Source organism: Juglans microcarpa x Juglans regia, chromosome 2S (assembly GCF_004785595.1).
Source record: "Juglans microcarpa x Juglans regia isolate MS1-56 chromosome 2S, Jm3101_v1.0, whole genome shotgun sequence".
Classification (NCBI taxonomy): domain Eukaryota; kingdom Viridiplantae; phylum Streptophyta; class Magnoliopsida; order Fagales; family Juglandaceae; genus Juglans; species Juglans microcarpa x Juglans regia.
The window spans coordinates 12,956,770-12,983,118 of record NC_054597.1 but is presented as its reverse complement, the minus strand read 5'-3'; the positions used below and the strand labels follow the sequence as shown (position 1 = coordinate 12,983,118).

The 26,349-nt window shown below is 39.4% G+C and overlaps 2 protein-coding genes across 2 annotated transcripts; one reads left to right on the top strand and one right to left on the bottom strand.

Moving 5' to 3' along the window:
• Positions 1-19,002: 19,002 nt before the first annotated feature.
• LOC121251478 (probable terpene synthase 9) lies at positions 19,003-21,739 on the bottom strand. Its single transcript, XM_041150737.1, is given in 7 exon segments — positions 19,003-19,372; positions 19,483-19,734; positions 19,993-20,131; positions 20,245-20,463; positions 20,550-20,925; positions 21,026-21,275; positions 21,374-21,739. Coding segments are annotated over 7 exon segments (1,767 nt in total). The 5' UTR covers positions 21,611-21,739; the 3' UTR covers positions 19,003-19,078.
• A 2,068-nt stretch (positions 21,740-23,807) lies between these two features.
• Positions 23,808-25,354, top strand: LOC121253376 (VQ motif-containing protein 17-like). The gene is made up of 2 exons (XM_041153398.1): positions 23,808-24,227; positions 25,301-25,354. The coding sequence occupies exons 1-2, from the start codon at positions 23,808-23,810 to the stop codon at positions 25,352-25,354; spliced, it is 474 nt and encodes a 157-aa protein (XP_041009332.1).
• The last annotated feature ends 995 nt before the right edge of the window (positions 25,355-26,349 follow it).

Sequence of the window (26,349 nt, the reverse complement as noted above, 5' to 3'; positions counted from 1 at the left end):
AAATTCTCAAAAACTGTAACAACTTGGTCATAAACCATGGCTGGTGCCTGGAAAGAACCATCATGTATGAGAGTGTTTCTTCTGAACCAAATGAACCTGGCCAAGATAGCGAAGAACACCAAATCCTGTCTTGACAGTTAATCTGCAATTTGCAAAAAATATTGAAAAAATCAGATGCTGTTATTGAGGCCTTTTGTATTGATCTAGAACCAAGCAACCACACATCCCTTGCTGAATGGCATGTCCATAAAATATGGCCTGGTGTTTCATCTTCATGTAAGCACATAGGGCATACAGATTTTGTTGTGACATGATTTTTTTGTAAGTTTACTCTAGTAGGCAGATGGTAAGCACTTTTAATAGAGAAAAGTCCAGTTGTAGTTCCCCCTCCATATCAATTTGTCTGCAACAGGCATGATTCCAATAGGTATCTTCAGTATTTCCTTAATATCACTCTCATTAAAAATATTATGAACTAGTTCCAAGTTCCACCACCCTGTGTTTGAGTCAACTATGTCTGCAACCACAACATCTTCATTGAGTACAGAATGAGAGATTGGATTTTGCAAGAAAAGTCCTTATTAATCCATCTGTCCTTCCAAATTCAAATCTGTGTACCATCCCCAACTTTCCACATAATACCTTCACTCAAGAAAGGAATAGTCTGGATCATACTTCTCCATGTGTATGAGGGTTTGAGACCTAATTCGCTTGAAATAAATTATGGTTTGGGAAATATTTTGCTTTAAAACTCCTGCTGGGAAAGGAGCCAAGACACATACTGAGTCTCCATACTTGCTTAGCCAGAAGAGCAAGATTAAAACTATGCAGTTCACGAAAGCCCAATCCACCATTCATTTTGCTAACACTCATTGACTTCCAATTCCTCCAATGAATTATTGATTGATTGTCTTGATTCCCCTACTAGAATTTTACAAAAAGGGATTGAAGTTGCTTATAAAGAGACTTTGGTAGCATAAAAACACTCATACTGTATGTTGGCATTGCTTGCAAAACAACTTTAATAAGAATCTATTTTCCAGCTTGAGAGAGGAACTTATTTCTCCAATTGCCAATTCTTTTACCCACCATTTCCTTTATCCCTCTGAAAGCATTTCTTCTAGATTTGCCAACAAGTGATGGAAGACCTAGATATTTACCCGGGTTAGATGAGGCTTGTAAGCCTACCATCTCCACAAGATATTGCTTAGTTGCTGCTCTTGTATTTCTACTAAAAAAACAATGAGGTCTTGTCTCTATTGAGTTGTTGTCCAGAAGCAGCTTCATAAATGCCAAGGATCTGATTCAAATTAGCCCATTCCTACATGTTTGCTTTACAAAAGAGGAGGCTATCGTCGACAAAGAAAATGTGGTTCATTGTGATTCTTCCTCTAGCAATTGGTACCCCAATTAGGATCTGTTTTTGTTCTGCTGCAAGTAATTGGGAGCTTAAGGCTCCAGCACATAAAATAAAAATATATGGTGATAAAGGGCAGCCTCGCCTCAAACCCCTCTGTGGTTTAAACTTTTGTTGAAGAGCTCCATTAACAAAAGCAGAAAAGGAACTGGTGGTGATACAGTTCCTAATAAGTTCAACCCATTGTAGTGCAAACCCTATCTTGAACATCACAAGCCAAATACCCATTCCAGCCTGTCATAGGCTTCGCTCATATCCAACTTTAGAGCCAAATATCCTTGACTACCATGGAATTGAGTTTGCATGGTGTGAAGAGTCTCATAAGTAGCTAAGATATTATTTGTGATGAGTCTACTAGGGACAAATGCGCACTGATTTTGTGAAATAAGTGTAGACAAGATGGGCTTCAACCTTTTTGTAATCATCTTTGTAATGATTTTGTATAAAACATTACAAAGACTAATTGGTCTATATTCAGAAACATGTTTTGGGCTACTGGATTTAGGAATCAAAACCAGATAAGTGAAATTGGTAGATTCAATATTAGCATTGGAACTTAAGAAGGATAAAACATCACGACAAACCTCTTTACCAACTACTAACAATGATTTTGATAAAAACATGCTCCATATCCATCTGGACCAGGAGCTTTGTAATGTCCCATTTGGAAAACAACAACTCTAACTTCCTCGTCAGTAAATTGTTGTAGCAAGGTTGCATTCATTTCTGAAGTCACTCTTGGGTTCAGGTCTTGTATACAAACACCAATCTGAGTAGGTTGTATTGAATGAAAAAGGGATTGATAGAATTAAGTAAAAGCACTGCCAATCTCAGTTGAGGTAGTATGCATGAGTCCATGTTCATCTTCCACCTTCAAAATCTTGTTTCTCTTTTTTCTTTGACTTGCACATAGATGGAAAAACTTTGTGTTTCTGTCACCATGTTGTAACCAATGGACTTTAGCCCGCTGTTTCCACTTCAGATGAAGGCTTTCCTAAATCTTACTTATCTTCCTTTGTAGTTGTTGTACTTCTTCAACAGATGATACTGTTAAAGTATTCTGCAAAGCCTGTAATCTTTCAGTCTTCTCTTGCAATGATTTATCAGAAACTGGTCCTTCACCTCATGCCCATCTTTTAAAGGTTCTCATGCTGGAGCCAAGCGTTTAAGAAAGGGATTCAAAAAAACCATAAGAGTCTGCTGTTTGTCTCCAAAAGTTTTTAATAACCTCACCACAATCCTCATAAGAAGACCAACTAGCTCCAAATTTGCACAATTTTTTGGTAGGGGTTGAGTGACTCTGCTGCTGTTCCACGGATAGTAATATAGGATTGTGATCAGATGGAATGGAAGGTAGTACCCTTATTTCCCCTTCTCCAAACTCATCACACCAGTTGGTAGAGGCCACTGCTCTGTCAAGCCTTTTCCTAGTAAAATAGTCATCTGTCCTATTGTTAGACCAAGTGAAGTTCCCATAAGAGAAAACCAAATCATGAAGGTCACAGTCATTCAAAGCTTCCTTGAACAGATTAATCTGTCTGTCACTCCTTCGAGCACCACCCTCCTTTTCACTATGGAATAATATTTCATTAAAATCACCAATGCATAGCCACTTGCTAGGATGGAATGAATGAAGATGTCTTAGAATGCTATACCCTTCCATCCTTTTTTCAGTAACAGGATGTCCATAAAAACAAGTAAGCATCCAAGGAGGGTTGGGGTTATTGGCAATCCATCAGTTGATGTGTCTATGTGAGAAGCTTTGAACATCCAAACCTATATCATCTTTCTAAAGAATAGCAAGACCACCCCCAAGGCCAAAGCCATCCACAGTAAATAAGTTTTGAAAGTCCAAACCATACTTTAACTTACCCAACTTTGTTTCATGAATTCTAGTTTCCATAAGAAATAAAATACTAGGCTTTTTATCCTTAACCATAAGGTTAAGATCATGAACTGTTCAAGGGTTGCCAAGCCCTCGACAGTTCCAACATAAAAAGCCTCATTCTTAAGTATTAAGTATTAAGTATTTTAATATATATGTTTTTATACCATTCTTATGTTAAGTACTAAGTATTTTTTAATATTTTTTATACTATTCTTACGTTACTATTATTATGTTAACTATTTATTATTTTTTAACTATTTTTTAATAAGCAATTTTTTATATTATACTTATGTATTCTATGATTTTCTTGTTAATGCATTCTTGTAAAAAGTATATTTGCTATATATGTGTAATCTATATTTAATGCAAGTTAACGTTCGAAAGTATAAAACTAAGTTCGAACGAAATAGTAACGTTCGAATGGTAACATATACACGTTCAAAAGGATTCAACCCAGATTCCGGACGCAAATCTAGAACAATATCAAAAGCTACAATCCTTAAACACAATCTCACAAATCATACATAATATCGACAAACACACAAATACATCAATTATAATGAGTAAACTATAAACTATAAAACACAAAATTTAAATTCAATGCAATTCCAAACAACTCAACCCACAATAAAACACCTACACAACATGTAAACAAAAAAGAAAATCAGTGAACATAAAATTCATGTGCAGTGAAGAAGATGAGTTAATAGTTTAAAAAATCAGTAAACAAAGAACATACCTTTAAAAGATTCATGTCTAGCTCTCTTTGCAATGTGAGTTCAATCTAGCTCACTCTATTTTTATTTCTATGTCACTCTTTGTCTCTCTCTAATTGAAATGGGAGAAGAATGAATGAGTGTGGGGAGAAGAATAAAGGAATGTGAGGAGAAAATGAGGGAGTGCAGCACTGGGTTGAAGAAGAATAGGGGATGAACGAGAATAACGGGTGTTGTGTGGTCTTTAAGTTTGTGCAGGATTTTTGAAGTTATTACGACGAAAAATGTTGTTGTAATAAGTACCAAGTGCACGAAATGCCTTCGTCCAACTTAAAACTTCTCTTACCAAGGCAAAACAAGTTGTCACCTGCGCGCCTTGTTAAGTTGGTGACCGTTCAAACGTAAATATTACATGTTTGAATGTAAAAATTAATTCAGCGCGCAAGTTTTCCCGCTTGACAAATTTTCGTACCAGCATAGTTTAGTCTATAATATATAGTAATATATATTACAATATAGTTTAGCAATATATAGTATAGTATACTATATATCATATAGTGATAAACTATACCTATATAAACTATACTATATAATACTATAATATATATAGTACTATATACTAATATACTATACTAATATACTATATTATAATTAGCATAAACCAATACTAGATATTATAGTATTTATATATGAAATCACTATATTGTATATCATACATATAATATCATATAGTATATAATATATTAAATATAAAAAATCAATTAATTTACTAAATTTGAAATAAACACAGTTCCAACGGTAAATAATAATGTTCGAATTCGAATGTAAAACTTATCGTTCAAATGGTTATGTACATATAAGGTATTGGGGGAGGCTTTTCAAATCCACCGTTGCCCCCATAACAACCATTCAAACAAAATCGAGCATAATCCGTAGACAGTCGAATGCTATCGTCGCCACCATCGTCACCGCCACCATGGAAGACTCATTCCTTTCAAGTGGTACGCTCCTTATATACCTCGTTTGGGTTATTCTAAGTAAGTTTTGTTAGATTATTTGTAAAAAGTAGGAAAAATTTATTTTCCGGTCGATAGCCACCATAGGTGGTCGAAAATTCACCGTAGGCTATTTACCCATCATTGTGTAGTTGTTATTTGTGGAAGAACAAAAGGAATTGGTAGATTCCTTTCATTTTCATGGCCGTTGAGTTGACTTAGCCATTGCTGAGTTCGATCCAGATACTGTTCGAACGATTTTGTATTCGTTCAAACGGTAGGAACTCAAACGTCGAACGTTTGATCAATTCACCATACATTCAAACTGAATTTAATTTCTGCGTTCGAACATATATGATTCACATTCGAACGATGTTGTAAAAATTATAACATTCAAACGGGTATGGATTCGATCGAACGGTATAATAGAAAACAGTTTCTCATTGTTTTAATTAGTATGTAATTTTGTGAACATTTATGTATTATATTTTATAACTAATCTTGCATATATATTTTAATTTTTAAATTTCAGATTGATAATGTCTTATAGGGAACATAAGCGTGGCAGACCAGGGCAACCTTCCATCGAAGATTTTTTACTTTCTGACTCTTATTTGGGAGGGTCATTCCTTGACATCAGTCTTCAATGATCGTGATTGGACACCAATCCTCGATCAAAAGGATGAACATGGGACCTCGTGTCATATATTGACATCGTCTATGAGTTCTATAAAGAGCTCGATGGTGCCAGCCTACATGACGGAGGGGCATACATGATCTTTATCTCAGGAGCTTCAGTTATATTTTCAGGGGACAGACTCGTTGATTTTATTGGTATTCCTAAACTGTGCATTGCATGTCCAAATGTGGTGCCTAGAGAGTCTCCAGCTTCTAGTGATTGAGAGACGGCTGAGGACGATGAATCAGCTTATACAGATGAGCTCGATACCCTCGTTGATCTTGAGGTGAGGGAGTTGGTTGTTTGTCCATATGCTTCTTTGTATGATGGGACAAAGAGCATCAAACAAGCAGATCTATTTGCTTTCTTCAAGATCATGAACTTGATCATGACCAACAATATTGATCATTGGTAGTGAAAGACAGAGGTTGGCATGAATTGGGTGAAATTTATGATACGCGTTGCTCATGGCATTCCTATCAACCTAGTGAGTTGTATACTCGAGAAGATTCAATCAGAGGCCCGGTACATTACGACAGATATATTGTCATTCAGGATCTTGATCTCCAGATTTCTGCTACATGCAAGGGTCGTGCTAGAAATTTTCAAGAGTGTCCCGGAGCCGATGGGATAGATCAACAACTCCACCCTTTCACGAAGCACGAGACACTCGAGACTTCATCTTCGTGGTCCTATTCCACGCCCAGTCGATACTCAGAGAGATGGACACCCGGGTGATCGTAGAGATTGGCCAGTGAGACATCCACGTGTGCCGAGGTATCACGCATAGCTACTAGTGAGGAGATGGCTGATATAGTGCCTGTAGAGATTAGCAGACAGACATTAGCGGTGACTGACGCAGTGCGTACGAAGATCCATACTATCGTGTCTGACTTATGTACAAAGATTATTGCTAGTATCTCTCACTTACATATAGAAGGAATGAAATTTGAATTTCGTCCCTAAATCTCATTTTTGGGACGATTTTTGTTTCGTCCCAAACAAAAATCGTCTCAAAAATGCATTTTTGTTGTAGTGATTGAGCTAGCTAGGGACCCCATCACATATAAGACGAAGAAGTATTATATTTTATTGTTCTTTTTGTCATTATCCTTTCATCATATTTTATATGAGGATTTAAAAAAAGTATAATGATGAGATGAGATGAAAATTTTTATTTTGTCTTGTGCCAAAACCAGCCCAAATGGCAAATATAATGAATTTTCAAACTGGACCAGTCTCCTTTTTGGAAGTAAAATTTACTTCATCAAAAGATGCTTACTATTTCTGAATTCAGTATTTCAAGACACTACTTGTCATGGAATCTATTATAATTATATATATATAAAAAAAAAAAAAGTTAAAATACTAATAACATGCTTTTCATTAATGCTGACCCACTTCATTGATGAATTAAGTATATAAAAGATAGGCATGGAAAGATCAACTATTTGCATAAAAAATTGCTTTTGCATCAGTAGGGTCGATCTTAAAGCCACTTGAGGCTTTCAAAAGCAGGGTTAAACAACATTTAGCTAGCTAGGGACCCCATCACATATAAGACGAAGAATGCATTATTGGATATATGTAATATATAATCTCAAATTGCATGTGGCTCAACATTTCTACGTAACATACGATTAGTTAGAATAGTTTCAGTTTGAGTAATCAAGGTTACCTACTTTGCTCATTTATTGTAGGTTAAACGTGCATGAATATAGAGTAATATATATATATATATCAAAACAAGTGAGAGACCACTATATATATAATATATATAATTTTGATAGCTTGATGTCTATTCCGACAGGGTCAATAATTAACTATCTAATTGTCTTGTTTTATTATGAATTAAATGAGTAAGCCACCGTCTTCAAGTGAATATAGAAAGTGCGATGCAATCATGGCAGGGAGCGAAGGCAAATGGCTTATGAGAAAGCTTAATTCATGGAAACATCACATCTTCTTGCTGTAACGGTATATAGAAACAAAAATTCAGAGCAGGGGTCGGTGCGCATTTGTCATATGGCGGATTGAAAAACTCGACTCGGTCTCCTTCGCGGTTTAAGTCAACTTTTAACTGGCTAGGGACCCCATCATATATATATATAGGAATGCATTATTGGGATGCTAATCAATTATGATATATGTAATTACGAATTAAGACTAAACATTTCTATCTAACTGTTGAGGCCTTAAAGTTAGAATAGTTGACGTCTGTTGAATGATTTGTTAATGAATAATGCTACTTATTTTTTTCATCATTTTCTCGACATTTTATGATATGATATTAAATTATTGAAAAACTATTTAAATATGTTTCACTTATTTACCAATCATTTTTTTTAAGCAAAAGTGGAGAGACTTGAACTTGATTCGGCATCCTACCTTCACTTTCCGAATTAAGTTTATTTTTCCGTCCTACCTCATGTTTACAACCTATTTTCATTTTTTGACCAAGCATCATTTTTCGGCCTATCTTTATTTTCCGTCCTAAGTTCATTTTTTAGGCCTAGCTTCAAATCTGTCTTGCATATTTTACAAATATGGGAATAACAAAAATGTCCCAACTCAGAACTCAATGGTGGTAGATTACATCCATAATTAAAAACTACATACATCCATGTGTACACATTGATCATTACAAATCCCAATGAAAGAAATCGCATCATGCCGATCACTACTTGTAAGGGCTTTAATACCACCATAAGGGTTCGCGGGGTGCTACCATGGGCCCAGGTGATGGTGGCCCAAAGAATCGCTCCACTCAAGGCTCAAGCCACTTTGGCCCGGTAGGGCCCATACCAGTTTGATAAGGACATGTATCCCCGCCTACTTATCCTGGGATGATTGGGATGTCCACTCATTCAAAATAAGTAAGTAGCCTGAATGTTCTCGGGTTCAAATTTTAAATAGTGGGCAAAGCAGTTAGCCCAGGTGATCTTAAGAAGTCAAAAACTCTATTTAAAAAATCTAGGTATGCCAAACTCTCTAGAATAACCTTGGCTCTAAGAATATTCCTATAATTACTGATTTAGGCATCGGAGGTGTCCCATCAAACCTCCCTAGCCACCTTACTCTTTGGTTGCAGGAGATCGAAAGTGCGTAGCAGTGAAACACGTCCTTAACAGTCAATGCCATCTATGGGATTCAACTATCTTGAAATTAGCATGCCTTTCATATGCCCACTACTACTCAATCTCAGGCAACTAGAGATCAAGAAGAGACGTTGCGTAACATGGAAGGAAAGCTCATGGAAATGGAGGAAGTAGTAAGGAGGCTCACCACCGAAGTCGAGTCGTTGCGGAAGTAGAATGAGGCTCTCAAGGCAAAGAACGGGCCATTAGGAGAAGACAACGCCCAGTCAGGTTGACAGGGTGGAAATGGAGGCCCAGAGTGCTGGCATGGGTAAAGCACCTCAAGACAACGAGGAGACAAAGAAGATGCATCATGATCTGCGCAGCCTGATGGACAAATACGAGAAAATGGCCAAGAAGATAGGGACCTCGTCTTTAGTTGATCAGTTGTTGACCAGCACCAACTTGCCATACAACTAGGAGATCATGGCGGTACCGTTACCACTGAAATTCAAGGTCTCGTCAATAGACATGTACCACGGTTCCTAGGACCAGTGGAGCACTTGGAGACTTTTAAAGCCCACATGACTCTCCATGGGTTCCCAGGGGATTTGCATGTAGGGATTTTCCTTTGACGTTAAAAGGTGTAGCCCAGGGTTGGTTTGAAGCATTGCAGCCAAGCTCCATCGAGAGTTTTGAGGAACTGGGAAAGCAGTTCATCACTTAGTTTATGGCCAGCCGACGGCAGAGGCGACCAATAGCATACTTGTTGACTGTAAAGTAGAGGGAGGACGAGAGTTTGAAGGCATATTTGGCACAATTCAATAACGAAAGAATGATCGCCGAAGACCAAGACGAGAAAATCATGTTAGCCACACTACTCGGGGGAATTTGGCCAATGAGTCCTTTCATGATCAAATTGGTGAGGAAAACCCCCTCCACTTTGCAGAAATTTATGGATCAGGCGGATGATTTTATAAATGCCGAGGATACGTTGATGCCCTGACCACCGGGCCAGGGTAGAAAGAGGAAAGCATGTCGAAGGAAGGACCCATGAAGGGCCGAGAAAGCTGTCTAAAACTAAGAAAGGATCAGTATGAAGGGAAACGAGAGACACATGCAGGGCTATACTGTAGCAACCATGTACACGATTCTAGTGTGCAAGACCATGACAAGGCAAAGGTAACTAGGCACGATGAAGACCGCGGGTGGGGGACCCAAAGGTATTGTACATACCATAGGGTGAATGGTCATCAAAATGTGGATTGCCACACGCTCAAACAAAAAATTGAGGAGATGAAGGGTAACGGGGAGCTAGAACTCATTGTTGAAAATGCCTCTTCACCGCAGAGTTTAGACGACAGAAGGTAGGAGCGTAAGTCTAGATGGAGCGAGAGCCCAATGAGGAGAGAATCACCTAAAAGGGTGAGGAGATCGCAGGAACCAAGAAATCACCGACCTAGACAAGATATGGATCGAAGAAGCCCACCTTTGGGAGAGATCCGTACCATAGCTGAGGGTTATACAGCAGGTGGGCCAACCTTGTTGGGAAGGAAAGCCTACACAAGATGGACGAGATATGTGGAGATATATAGCGTGGAGAGGCCTGTCAAGCAGGCGTGGGTACAAACCTCGCCCCCAATCTCTTTTGACGATGATAACTCTCGAGGAGTAGTATACCCACATGATGATGTATTAGTGGTAACAATGCTGGTAGAAAATTACACGATGTGAAGAATATTGATAGACAATGGAAGTTCAGCATACATCCTGTTATGGGACGCTTTTATAAGAATGGGCTTAAGTATGGGTCAGCTTTGTGCAGCACCAACTACATTGAAGGCGTTCACGGGAGATGTAGTTCAACCCATGGGGTCAATTATGCTGCCTGTGTCGATGGGAACTAACCCCCACCTCATCACCACCCTAACCGAGTTCTTAATGGTGAGAACATAGTTGGCGTATAATGCCATTATAGGCCGACCAACGTTGAATGCCTTGAGAGCGATCATGTACAGTTATCATCTAAAAATGAAGTTTCCCACGAAAACGGAAATTGGCAAGGTGCGCGGGCAACAGGTGCTTGCCCGGGAGTGTTACGTACAGGAATTGAGAAAACGCGAGCAAGATGTGAAAGTAGTAGAGTCGCGGGAATGCAATGATGAGACCCTCCCGCCATCGCCCCTGAAGTCTTCATAACAAAGGTAGAAACGAGGGACGAGGAAACTCTGATATAAGGAAAATTCGATGAGCCATTAGAACTTGTCCCTTTTGATCCAACCCAGCCGGATAACCATGTGAGGATCGAAACTACAATGGCGAAAGAAAAAAGGGCCCAGCTGAGCCAGCTCCTCCTAGAGCACAAAGACATCTTTGCATAGAATCATCGGGATATGTCAGGGATAAGCAAATAGGTTATAGAGTACCGACTGAATGTAAACCCAGGCGCAAGGCCTGTTAAGCAGAAGAATATGAATTTTAGCACTGAGAAGTACAAGGTGGTGGCAGAGGAGGTGGACCGATTGTTGGCGATAGGATTTATCAGGGATACTCAGTACCCTGACTAGTTATAAAATGTTGAGTTGGTGAAAAAGTCAAATGGCAAGTAGTGAACGTGCGTAGACTTCATGGACCTCAACAAAGCCTACCCGAAAGACAACTTCCCTCTCCCCCGGATAGACTTAATAGTCGATGCCACTGCAGGTCACAAGGTGTTGAGTTTCTTGAATGCCTACTTCGGGTATAACCAAATCAAGATGGGTCGTGCTAACCAGGATAAGATGGCTTTCATAACCAATCGGGGCCTGTACTGTTACACAGTCATGCCCTTTAGACTGAAGAATGCAAGAGCAACCTACTGAAGGCTGGCCAACAAAATGTTCAAGGATAAGATAGGCTGGAACATGGAAGTATATGTGGAGGACCTTTTGGTAAAGAGCATGGAGTTTGGGAATCACATGGAAGACCTGAGGGAAGCTTTTGGTGTGCTACATCAGTATAGGATGAAGCTCAATCCAACCAAGTGCGCATTCGGGGTGCAGTCGGGCATGTTTTGGGGCTTCATGGTGTCCAAGAGGGGCATCAAAGTGAATCTTGAGAAGCTCAGGGCGATCATCAAGATGAAGTCACCCACGACTCTTAATGAGGTCCAAAAATTGGCAGGAAAAAATAGCAGCCCTTATCAAGTTCATGTCCCCTCAATGGACAAGTGCAAGCCCTTTTTCCAGGTATTAAAGAAGGCCCAAGAATGGGATGCGTGGTGTGAGGAAGAATTTACACAGTTGAAAGAATACCTTACCCACCCGCCACTACTTAGTCAGACTAAGTAGGGGGAACCCTTATCGCTGATTATGGTCGCCACCCCAGACGCTGTTTTCGCCACTCTAGTCAGAGATGAGGGAATTGAGCAAAGGCCGGTGTATTATGTGAGCAAAGCTTTAAGAGGGGCCGAGAAGAGATACCCAAAGATAGAATTGATCACTTTCACACTTGTGACATCAGCATGGTGATTATGCCCTTATTTCCAAACTCACCCCATAAGGGTCATCACCTCCACACCCTTTCATAAAGTACTCCAAAGGCTTGACACTTCGGGGCGACTGGTGAAATGGTTTATCGCCCTGAGCGAGTATGACATCAATTATGTCCCCAGAACCGTTGTCAAGGGACAAATCCTGGCCGACTTTGTCGTGGAACTAACGAACTTTCCCGAGGAGACACTAAAGGCACCTAAGAAGGAACTGTGGCTAGTGCAAGTTAACGGTTCATCCTGTTGAGCAAGAGGCGGTGTGGACATCCATATGGTAGTGAACAACGGTGTGGAGTCATTTCAGGCTATTCGATTGAACTTCAAGGTGACGAAAAATGAATCGGAGTACGAGGCAGTTCTCACGTGGTTGGTTATAACTGAAATGTCAGGTGGAACAACAATAGTAATGAAAGTAGATTCCCATCAGGTACTTGAAAACTGGGGAGCTACCCACTTCTCAAGAGGAGGTGAGGAAAGTCAGGAACAGGGTAGCTCTGTTCACCTTGATAGACAAAACACTATAAAAGCTGGGTTTTCCGAGCCTATTACTAAGATACATACAAAGGAAGAGGCCGAGTATGTTATGGGGAGATACACGAAGGCGTTTGTGGAAATCATTCAGGAGGAATGTCATTGGCGATGAAAGTCATGAGAGCAGGCTACTATTGGCCCAACACCCTTTAGGACTCAAACGAGTTCATAAACAAGTGAGTCCAGTGCCAGCTACATGCACCAGTCCCAAGCATGCCCCCTGAAGAACTGAAGTTGATAACTTCTCCATGGTCGTTTGCTCATTGGGGGATAGATTTGGTCGGCCCTATGCTCCGAGCAAAAGAGGAACCAAATTCATCATTATCACCGTCGACTATTTCACCAAGTGGGCAGAAGCTGAGGCAATGGCAACAATGACTGCTTGAAATACTACAAATCATCATCTCTGAAAATGGCAAGCCATTTGATTCAGAGCATTATCATAGGTGGTGTTCAGAACTTGGGATCAAAGTCAAGTACTCATCTCCTAGACACCCACAGGCAAACGGACAAATCGAAGCAATCAACAAGACCATAGTGGGGATATTGAAGAAGAAGGTAGGCGAGAAGAAGGAGGCGTGGGCAGATGAGCTCCCCGAGATCTTGTGGGCGTACATGACAACACCCAAGATGTCAACAGGCAAGACTCATTTTGCCTTGGCATACGGAACTGAAGCCATGATACCAGTGGAAGTGGGGATTCATAGCCATAAGAGGCAGATCTTCGACGCCAATGAAAATGGAAGGAAGTTGGAAGAGCATCTGGACTGATTGGAAGAAAGTCGAGTGAGTGCAGAGACAAGCGTGGCCGCTTGCAAGATGAAGACAGAACAATACTTCAGCAAGAGAGAAAGACCGAGGTCTTTCAAGGTTGGTGACCTGGTCTTAAAAAAAGCTGGAGCGACCACCGCAAAAGAAGGAAAGATGGGAGGGGCCATACATAGTCATAGGAAGTAGTCGCCAGGGAGCCTATAGCCTAAAGGACGTAGCAGGGTGTTAACTGTCTCACCCTTGGAACGTTGAACATTTGAGCAAATTTTATGTTTAAGTTATTTTCGATGAAATATTCTTACTGAAGGAATTTCGGTAAACTCAGTTATTCATGTCATATTTTTTCTTTATATCTTATCTTGCCACTTTAGGATCATATTCAGAATACTCCAGAGTTACGTGGTCGAGCAACTCTCCTACTACACTCCACTCGTCAAGGTTACTCGGTCGAGTCACCCTCTTGCTACACCTTCTCGTCAATGCTACACAGTCAAGAAACCCTTACGTTACACCACTCACCAGAGTTATGCGATTGAGCAGCTCTCCCGCTACACTCCACTCGCCAAAGTTAGCAAGCGAGCAACTCTCCTGTTACACTCCACTTACCAAGGTTACGCGGTCGAGACACCCTCCCACTACATCGTCTTGCCAAAGCTACACTGTAGAGGAACCCTCTTGTTATGCGACTCGCCAGAGTTATGCGATCGAGCAACTCTCCCGCTACAATCCACTTGCCAGAGTTATGAAGTCGAACAACTCTCCCGCTACACTCCACTCGCCAAGGTTACATACTTGAGACACACTCCCGCTACACCTTCTCGTTCAGGCTACACGGTTGAGGAACTCTGCTGTTACGCCACTCGCCAGAGTTATACGGTCTAGCAACTCTCCCGCTACACTCCACTTGCCAAAGTTACACGGTCGAGCAACTCTCCCACTACACTATACTCGCCAAAGCTACACGGTCGAGAAACCCTCCCATTACATCACTTACCAAAGTTATGCGGTCGAGCGACTCTCCCGTTACACTCCACTCGCCAGAGTTACACGATCAAACAACTCTCCTACTACACTCCACTTACCAAGGTTATGCAGTTGAGACACCCTCCCGCTACAGCTTCTCGTCTGGGCTACACGGTTGAGGAACCTTGCCATTACACCACTCGCCAGAGTTATGTGGTCGAACAACTCTCCCGCTACACTCCACTCGCCAGAGTTGCACGGTTGAGGAACCCTCCCGCTACACTCCACTCGCCAAGGTTACGTGGTCGAGGGACTTTCTCACTATATCTACTCCATGAAGGCCACACGACTAAATTTTGGTTAAGTTAATTATGTCCTTAGTTTTTCTTTGTTCTTAAACTTGATTCTACATGACTGAGACCAGAACTAACTACATTCATACTCTGTAAATCAACAAAAATGGTAGGCAGCAGGACTAACTCTTATCTCTCTCCATTTCAAGTTACGGAGATCTATCTTGGGATGTGCAAGTAGAAGCTCTTGCAACTACTTAATTTGCAACTACTTAATCCCGAGCTTGAAGCCAAGGCCAAAACCACGGTCTTGGATTGCGCAGACAGAGTTAACTTGGGGAAGAAGGTGACTAATATGTTCTTGCGAGTGGCCTAGCTCCCCATTTAGCTCGGATACTTTCAATTCCGAAGCAGTCAAATTCTTCTCACAGGTCTCCAAGCTATGATTTGAAGCCAAATAATGGCGATTGTGCTCTTTAAAAGCACTCGTAGCCTCAGCCAAGTCCTGCTTTGCCTTAACCTTCTCGCCTTGAGCTACGCTTAGCTGGATAGGGATTCCGGACATTCTTTGCCTGAGGCAATCAAGTGGCTACTGTAGTCAGCCTTTACCTTCCACAGTCCCTCCACCTCTTTTTCCACTTCACTCAGCCGGGCAGCCAAATTATCTCATTCAACCTCCTTATTAGCCGTTTTAGCCTTGTGCAGCACAATTTCTTCCAACGTGCTCGCCAACTCAAATCAGAGAGAGGCAATCTGGTCCTAAAAGGTGGCTTCAACTCGGAAAAACTCCCTAGCCAGCTCTTCTTTCTCCACTTGGGAAAAGACAACAACCCCATGGGCTTTGCCAATGAACATGCGCATGGAGTCATTTTCCTCCTCGAGTCCCATACAGTCTTCCACTAACGCAGTATCCAACTTATCAACTCCCTACAAAAACCCAATTAGGAAAAAAAGCTAACATCCTAATAAAAAGTTAAACTAAAAGACAAATGAAGCTCACCGGCTAAAGGATACTATGAAGGTTGAGAACAGTGGAACGGAAAGCCTCATCGCAGCGCGACCTGGTGGCTTAAGAAGAGTCACTAGGGAGAGAAGAGGAAGCACCATGGCGAGCACTCAGAATCTGGAAGGAGATCCCAGCAACACCCTCTAGGGTGAACGGCTCTCAAGTAGTTTGAGGCGACGGGCCACCAGTTGCCTGAGTTGATGTCCCAGTTGTTTGTTCGAATTGAGGAACGAAGACTTCCTCCAAAAATGGAGACCTGTTGGGAGGGCCAGTTTAAGATCGCCTACAGGAAAGGTTGGGGAAGGTTCCTCACCCCCTCCTCTTAGGGAAGTATTGAGGGGCGAGGAAGGGACTGACATCTTGCTCCTGCTGGCGAAAGATAGGTTTGGGAAGATAAAGGGCAACTGAGGAGTATCCCTACCAGGGGCTTTCGAGGTAGCAAGAGATGGCTCGCCAACATCTTCAAGATGAAACGAGTCGCCAAAATCGTCTAGTGAGGAAGGAAGGCCGCTCATGGGAGTTGCATTAAGGAAGTCTGGATTTATAACAGAGACAAAATCATCCCCTTCTAGGTGAGGGTCGCCTTCGGGATTGATTGCCTGCCTAGAAGTCTAGGCCTCCTTTCCAGAGGGAGCCTCTAACCCCATGGCTGCCTCAGCCTCCTGTACGAAGTCCGATTCGGCGTCTGCTTGGTCCATTATGTCATCTAACGAACTGGTCTGGGGCACTAGAGGGTTCCTCGAGCCCTCTCTTCCACTTGTCGGAAGGGGAAAAGGGACACACCTAGAAGAGCTGCACGCGTCCGAGGACTTGGCCCCAAGGCGAGCTTTCTTCTTTTTACCCCCTGCCTTCGGGAGTGATCCTCTTTTTAAGTTTCCTGCCAACGATGGGGCCCTTAGAATTTTGCGATCGAGCACATGGGCCCAGCTAGGTACCATCAGAAACCTATCGATGTTGGTGGGTGTCAAAAGGGCGTAAGACCAAACGGATTTAATGTTAGCCATCGCCCAAGATTGAACCTGGCGGTTGCGAGCTTCCTCTCGGGGAGACAAAAAAATCTCAAGGTCACGCTCGTTAGGAACGAGTGACCAAGACGCTCTGACCAGGAATTCCCGTTGTGAGGCTTCATCCACCGAAATTCCCATCCCTACCTGAAGAAAAAAAAAAAAAAAATTCTTCAACCAGTCTTTGGCATGGGAATACTTACGCTCTAGCTGCACCAGTTTGTTACGGGACCTAAAGCTACAAAGGTTCCCATCCAAATGCCTAAACCCATGAAGATAGAGGAACTCCCGAGTTGTAAGGTTGAGATAGTCATCACCAATGGGCTCCAAGACCCGCCGCCACAAAACGCAGCAGGCCATTAAAATATGACAAGCATTAGGAACTAATTGGGTCGGCGCAAGGCCTAAGATGTCTAAGACATCACGAATAGGCCGCACGAAGGGCAGAAGAAGCCTCATTGAAAACATAGCTAAATAGAGGACAACAGAAACTACCATACCTCTGTCATCAACGACACCATGTCGTTGGCAGGCAGTGATAGCCCCACCGAATCAGGGATGTTAAAGTGGTCCCTTGGAACATCCGGTTCTCATTTGAGAGGGTGGAAACCCAACGATGACCTTCAAAGATCGAACGGGAAGCATCTCTTTCAACGCTAGGGTTAGCCGCAGCGCCTTCGCAATTGACAAAGGAATCGTGAGGTTGCGAATAACCACCGCCATGAGAGGGGCTCGCACCTTTGTCTCTTCCAATAGCCATGGGTACACAGAAAGCAGAGGAAAACAATGTAGGAAGAAGGATGAGAGGGTTTGCAACGCAGAAGGCACAAAGGGTTTCGGAAGCGAAGCAAGAAAAGGTAGGGAAAATGGAACTTGCGCAAGATGATAAGAAGTGAGGGGAAACAAATAAAGTGTTAGGGAACAATAAATACCTGCAGCGGTTGACAAAGGGGAATGTGTATCGACGTGATGATCAAACAACTCTGACAGACGTCCTAGAGGAATAACAAAGCAGAACCCCAAATGTTTCCCCAAGAACGAGTCTCACCGCACTGCTCATGGCGAGGACTTGTGTGGTAACCAAAGGGCTTTGGCCCAATTCAAAAGACCTAACACCTCGTGGCTTAATAGCCCCATTGCACAAGGCACGATGAGGCTCCGTGGGGTAATTGGAGGGGCATCAATTAATTTTACTGAAAGGGCCCAACGACATCTAGTATAAAAGTCCCACCACACAATGTGTGATGAGACTTCGCAGGGTAACTGGAAGGGCTTTAATACCACCATAAGGGATCGCAGGGTGCTACTATAGGCTCAGGTCACGGTGGCCCAACGAATCACTCCACTCAAGGCTCAAACCCCTTTGGCCCGATAGGGCCCATACCAGTTTGATAAGGACCTGAATGCTTACCTGCCTTCAATTGTGACCATTGACCAAAATGACACAATCACCCTCACAGTAACGCAACAACCTGCTTCACCAACTTTACCAAACATGTATAAGCCATTTCAATATGATAATGCGAAAAAAGATAATTGTAAATAACTTTTTACACAAATTCTTGCACTTAACTTAATATTTCAAGTACGGGATTGTAAAGGTAGGCACCTACTTTCGTCTCCAACGACCTTGCTACAGGAGTGAGATACTGAATGGTGAAGAACAAGAAGTTTTCCAATAGCGCAGGGTGAGTTGAAATGCGAGACGAGGCCTATATAATGTCCGACAATAGCACACAACCACCCTTTCATGGGAAGAGATGGCAATGGCAAAACCAAGTGGTGGGCGGTGGTGAAATGCAAGAGAACATGTGGTGGTGGAGACTTTCGTGAACTCGTAATGCCGTAAGTTAAGTAGCAAGCAGTGATAAAGATTGGCGAGAGATGGCCGATGGCTATATGGTAACAAAGATGGTATGAGAGCTAGAGAGGGAACCCTAAAATAAAATGGAGGGACAACTCAATATGAGAGATTGCCGATGGCTATATGGTAACGATGATTATAAATTATAATGATCATTAGCCCAAATCATGGCTTAATTATGGGAGAGGTTAAGCAATCTTTATTGCAAAATCTTCCAAATTATAAACTCTATTCAATTGTAACAAGAACTCAATATGAATAGTTCCTTCATGGAGTTCAACCTTCCGCATTTTATTAAATGACCAAGCTCGACTACATACATACATACATACATACATACATACATCATTCAAAAGGGATAGGTTTGACAATCAAAGAGGTTAAATGATCTTTCATAAAGCCGTTCGACGTTCCAATACCATCTCCATATCGGAAGATGAAATGAGCAGTGCGTGCCATGTTCAATGACATCTTTACAATCGATTTTGGAAGGAAGTTTTTGGCACTCTCCTCATTCATTTTTTTCCATGAATAGCTGATTAAGCTCCTTATGTGATTTTGAGCTTCTTCTTTGGATACACTTTCCTGTACCATGTAGCACTGGATGGATTTTGCCACATCACCTCTCTTACTTTCAGCCTTTGATCAAGAGAAAGAAACATAAAGTTAGTACATCTTAAGGGATTTCGGCATAAGCATATAAAATGAGACCAACAAGTCAAATTTTAACCGCTTCTAAATCCACTTACCTCTGAAGTCCCTAAATCATCACTTAATCGAGTTATAAGAGATGCCCAATATATTAGCCCACAGCCATGCTTGAGACAATCAAGTGACTCTTTTGTTACGGTACTGCACCCAAGCAGAACATAGGCATGGAGAATGGCTGAAGGACCACCAACAGAAATCCATGCATTTTCTAGGTACTCGTCCAAAGTTGGAGTGTATCCACGGGAAAACCACCCAGCTTCAACTAAATATGATCCGCAAAGATTTGCCCACTGCAGAGAAACAATAATGCATCTTGTCAATCGAGCATCTTCTATGGGAAATACTGCGTCTTTCAATTGCATTTATGATAATCTCTATTTTACTTGTCAAGATGATTTAAAATATTTCATAATCTCTATATATTTCAATTGAAATGAAGAGGATACTTATTCAACCCAAAATAGGATCCTCTATATCCATTTCCCATGAAATGATTGATATCCACGACACTAATCAAAGAACAGACTATATTTTGTTTAATAGCTCACCGCTTCTCGAATGTGGGGTGAAAGATCCAAACCATGACTTTTGATGACATCAAAGAGTATTTCATTTGCAAAGTTATGCATGGCAGCATAGCAAGTCTTCATGTACTCGGGAAGATTCTCCATTGCCTTCATTTCCTACCTGCTCAAAATAATAGAAAAGTAAGAAAAAGACGGTGAATCAAAAAGGAGAATATGTGGTTTGGACAAAGCAAGACTAATTTAGTATCAGAGTTAATCGTGCTGTTATTATACCGATTTACAGCATCAGTAAAGCATTCAAGCTCATCCAGAGATCCATATGCATCGTACATGTCATCAATAGCTGTTAATATGCATACAAATTTGGTGAGGCCTATCCTGCACTTTGAGAACTGTGGCTCAGAAACAATCCCCATTGCCCACAAAAAATTCTCCATCAACCTGTCCCTTGAAAAGGGTAGCTTATCTTTGAAACCCAACTCGCTCCACCACCTAATCAAGGAATCAAATTTCAAACATGTTATGATTATTGGCTTGTCTTCCATTAAATTAAGAACACGGATCAAAGTAAACGTTACCTTGCTAACTCCTTAACTTCTTGCTGATATACAGATTGCACTAAGTTGTAATCCAACATAGCCAGCTCAAGCAAAGTCAAGCTCTTTGTAGTATTCTTCTGATACACATCAATGAAGTTACGAGCTTCAACTCTAGACATCCTCCAATGTAGGGGTATTTCCAGTGACTCTTTCACTTGTATAGCAGAATTACTATCCAGTTTTTCCATTAACGATATCAGGCTTTTGGTACTAAAATCCTTAAACTCTTCCAAAATATTTTCTCCATGCATTCCTAGGTGAGAGGCTTCATATAAAGCCAAAAGTCCCTCCATGTCCCTGCTTAAACCGTCATGTATTAATTTTCCATCTCTGCTTCGAAATCTTTCAAACACATCTGTTTCACAAAACGTCAGCCAGAAGTTAAAAAGTTGTTTATAAATAGCCCCTCGATCGAAACAAAGTGAAAATTATATAGACTGATTCCATGTCATCACCTGAGTTAACTGGAAAACCGTGTTCTCTTGCAATACAAAAGTGCAAAGCAGTCTGGAAAAGATTGGTAGTGAGATCTGGGTAACAAAGATTGAGAGCTACTTCAATCTCCTTTTCAAAGTGGTAAGCCACTCCTAACCGCTGCACTGTGTCAATAAGCTTTAGCAGGACACAGGGGTCTTTATTATTGGATGTAAGCAAGCACTTAGCATTTTGTTTCAACCACTCCAATCGGGTCGAGTGGAGCTCATACTCCAAGACAAGAAGCATGCACGTTTACAGCAAATATGTAAGTCAGCCGTGTCTTTCAGAAAAATAAAATGACGTGCTTAGGGAGTGGAGTTAATTACAGTGTAGGGAGTACTCAAGGACTGAATGTGGTTGGGGTCCCAAATGCTAGGATGGTAATGCGCTGATCTCCGTGGTTTTGGTTGTAATCCATGGAGCTTTGAGACGATCATGGAGGGAAACATTGGAAGTCCTTGGCTGCTTCTTCTTCTTCTTCTATTCTGTGGCAAAACTACGCGTCTTTGGCAGTTAAGAGTAACGCAACATGAGCTGGAGAGGGAGAAAAGCATCGTCTCCATGAGGAGGATATCTTGTGAACAAGTTGAGAATTAAGATCGAAGCAGCATGTAAATCTCCTTCTTATATATAGCAAAACAAAACTGCTTGATCATTTTAGGTTCAAGCTGTAGTACTGTTGAGTACCCTCACTTACCTTTGTTTTTTCTTTTTTTACTCTTAAACTCTGTTTGGATGTTAAGTTGAGTTGAGATGATAAAATATTGTTAAAATATTATTTTTAATGTTATTATTATTTTAGAATTTGAAAAAGTTGAATTGTTTATTATATTTTATGTTAAAATTAAAAAAAATTATAATAATAAATTGAGATGAATTGAGAAGAGTTTAATTACGAAACGAAACCTTAATTAGTAGCACGAGGAAAACATGCATGCCACTTTAGAAAGCTCTCACTTAGCTTCTTGCCGTACAGTTTCTGAAAACAAATAATTCAGTGCAGAGTGGCGAGTGGCCGGTGCACGTTTATCATTAGGAATAGATTTAGGACTTGTTTGTGTACACAAATTACGTCATCTCATTTCATGATCTTATTTTTAAATTATTTTATAATTTTAATTATTTTTAAATATTACTTAAACATAAATACTTTTCAATTTCAAATCTTCAATTTTTTCTTTTAATTGTTACCTAAATATCATTATAAATTTTTTAAACTTTCAAATAAAACATAAAAAATAATATTAATTTTTCAAATTTTAAAATAAAAATTATATTAAAAATATATATTTTAATAATATTTTAACTTTATAATATTTTTATTTAAATTTTTTTTTTTTAAACTCAATAAAATATCTTAAATCAAATTATTTCACTGCTATTAAAAAATTATTTTACTATGAACATATCAGTTCTCATACGAGCCCTTAAAAACTCGATCAGAAATATTATATTTATTGTTGCTTCTATCATTATCCTATCGTCATCTTTTTCACGTGTCATTAATTAATTTTCAAACGGTTTGATGTGAAGAGATGCGGAAATGATGGTGATTAAGATCAAGATGGCAAATATAATTAATTTTCAAACCGGAGCTGTCTCCTTTTTTGAAATAAAATTTAGTGCTTCCAAATCTCGCGTCACCAAAAGATGACATACAAAACTTTCATTTGATCTCCTATAATTTTCAAATATAATTTAAATATAAAATTTTTAAATTAATCATTATAATTTTTTTAAATTTTTAAATAAAAAATAAAAAATAATTTTAATTTTTTCAAATCTTTAAATAAAAATAATATTATAAAACTATATTTTTACAATATTTTAATTTTATAATATTTTTTATTTAACTTTTTATTTTTTTTTTCATAAATTTAAAAAATATATAACTCTAATTATCTCATTATTATTTATAAATTATTTTATTATTATTTATAAAATTTTTGTCAGTATTTCATGACACTACTTTTCCCGGAATCTATTATAATTATAAAAAAAAAAAAAAAAGTTAAAATACTAATAACACTTTTCATTAATGCTGACCCACTTCATTGATGAATTTAGTATATAAAAAATAAGCACGGAAAGAACTATTTGCATAAAAAATTGCTTTTGCATCAGTTAGATCGATCTTAAAGGCACTGAATTGTGGCTTTCAAAAGCGGTGTTAAACAACATTTACGCCTCGTTTAGTTTTAAAGATGAAATAAGATAAGTTGAGATTAAATTTAAAAAATTAAATAAAATATTATTAGAATATATTTTTTAATATTATTTTTATTTTAAGATTTAAAAAAATTGAATTATTTATTTTATTTTATATAAAAATTTAAAAAAATTATAATAATAAAATGAAATAATATTTATAAATTAGCTAGTTAGATTACGTAACATTCTGAGAAGCAGGGCATTAATATTGGATGGAAAACTCTTAACTCAGGCAAATTTACACTCCGAAATGCACCGAAAAGCTAACATGATTGATTTAATCAAACGAATCGTTTTGATTTCGTTTTGATTTGGGCATGGACTGATTTGGGCGGGATATGAAGTTAAATGAATCTCTTCTCTTCCCCGCGTGCCCTCTCTATTCTCTGGTAATCTTCTTTGCATGCCTTCTCTCTTCTCTAGCCATCTTCTCCGCATGCCTTCGTTTCTTATCTTCTCTACGTGGCTTGTCTTGAAAGTGGCTTCGTTTAACTTCAAAAGGCAAAGAAACAAACTTGTACACCCTGTTCAACTTCACCTCCCCTAGCCATGCGCCATTCAAAAGAAATATCCAAGCCCAAACCAGAGATACGTATAATTCACATATTTGCACCCGAAATCATCAAAATTGACCCAACAAACTTTTGCGAGTTAGTGCAACGACTTATTGGAAAACCAACGGAAAAGGACTGTAATAAGAAACAGAGAATTGCCCTGAGAGAAGAGCAAAGAAATGCTTCATCCGACAAGCCAGCGGCCAAACTGGAGCTCCAAGCTGGGTTTCGTGGTTTGATGCCAAGGGAGAGAGTTAAGGATGAGGAAAGGATGTGGAATGGGGAGAATTCAGATGGGTTCTTGGGCAGCTTTGTAGACTTGGAAGGGTTTATTCAAGAGCTTGGTGAATTCTCATTTCTTCCTTCGGATGCTTCATACATGCATGGCTTTGGAGAAGCTCAACATGCCGACATAGTGAAACAAATGAAATGGTATTTTTTTTTCTTCTTTTTCATTTGTTTATGATTAATGTTTGATCGCCAGAACTTTGTTTTGATGGTTTTAGCTAGATGGTTTAACAGTTTTATCTTTTATATTGTATCTCTTTTTCTACTTGATCTTTTGAATCTATGATACTCCAAGATCTCTCTATGTTGTAAATAGAAGAGCTATACTTTCAAGATTCTCCTTTTGCAAAAAGCAACTTCTCTCCTTTTGCCTTCTCTATTCTCTAGTAATCTTCTTTGCATGCTTTGGTTTCTTCTCTTGAGAAGCCCCGTTGACAACACAATCATCAGTTAAATTGATTCAATTTAGTAATCGAAAACCTCTCAATCCAGTACCCTGTTTTTAGCTTTCTTTTTAAGTCCTTGAAGCTTTACTAACCATGGATTTAGAGTCTCATTTTCGAATAAACCATAAAATCGCAGACACTTCATGGCTGGTTCACCAGTTTTATCCACTCTAAAAGCCCATTTTATATTTTTTTCTTGAAAAATTCATTTCCCTGTTTTTAACCCAGTTCACCAGTCTTCGTCTTCTTCCCATTTTCGATTCTTCACTAACTCTAAAAACGTATTTCAAATTTGTGAAATAGAGCCATAGAAAGATGGAGTACCTGAGACTGTCAAATTTGTGAAGAAGACCGAGGGCAACTGAGAAAAACTGCCGTTTGATAGGGAAGAAGACCGTCACTATCGTGTTTTTTTCCTTTCTATCGTCCGCTTCGTTTCAGCTCTTTGGGATTCTATCGTGTTTTGCTATTTTTTCCCTTTTTTTTCTAATGCAACTAACAACAACTTAAAATATTAATTGGTGCTTGCGTTGGCACACCAACCTGCTTGTACCTAGAAGAACTGGTAATTGAGGACTTAAATTATTGTAGGTTAAACGTGCACGAATATAGAGTAATATGTATATATATATATATCAAAATAAGTGAGAGCTATATATATAATTTTGATTTTGATAGCATGATGTCTATTTCTACAGAGTCAACATTTAACTATCTAATTGTCTTGTTCTATTATTAAGTGATTGTTTCCTAGGTGGCACGTGTTTATGGTGCAGATATCCGGAACAAGGTAGACTGGCTTTTATGAAATCGGAAAATTAAGAAATAAAGAAAAACATGTACGGTTTTTTTGGACATTAAAAATAATAAATAAATATGAGATGGAATCAAGGCAGGGAGGCACAGGAATATCTGATGAGAAAGAAACATCACATCTTCTTCCTATAACAGTATATAGAAACAAAAATTCAGAGCAGGGGTCGGTGCGCATTTGTCATATGACATTGAAAAACTCGACTCGGCCTCCTTTGAAACCAAGATTCCTTCGCGATGTAAAATCAACATTTAACTGGCTAGGAACCCATCATATATATATATATATATATATATATATATATATTAATACTATATACAGTTATAAAATACATAAGTATCGTACAATCATTTTAAAAAAGAATAGGATCTATTATTAAAAAATTAATTTTTTTCATGTGAATCTCTTATTTCTTTATTTTTTTTAAAGTAATTATACGGCACTCACATACTTACGACTGTAATTATCATTTTTCACATATATATATATATATATGTTCACTATCATACTTCAAGAATGAGCAGTAATTTTTACATTCCTGATGAACAGTAGTGTGGTTATATTGTCTATTCTATTATTCTCTCAAATCTTCTCTCATTGTCTGTTCTCTCCCTCCCGAGTTCTTTCTCCTAATTCAAACCCTCTATTTCCTCTCTTCGTCTTCTTTTTGTTGTGTATTTTCTCTCTTCTTTTTGTTCTTCAAGTTTATTTCTCAGTATTGAATTTTTTTTTTTCGTTTTAGACTTATGGTATGCGATTTGTGTTGATCAACTGCATCTCCAGTTTCATGTGAGTCCAAATCTGAGATGGAGTCTTGAATGACCCAAATAGTACCAATCTTATCTCTCCATGGGATCGAGCCGCCCACAAATGAATGATACAAACATGCATCTTTTCAAAAGATTGGGAGAAAGAAAGTTTGAAAAAAAACAAGAAAAAGAAAAACTTGCACCCTTTCAGATGTAATTTGCTGGAGATCAACTCAGCCT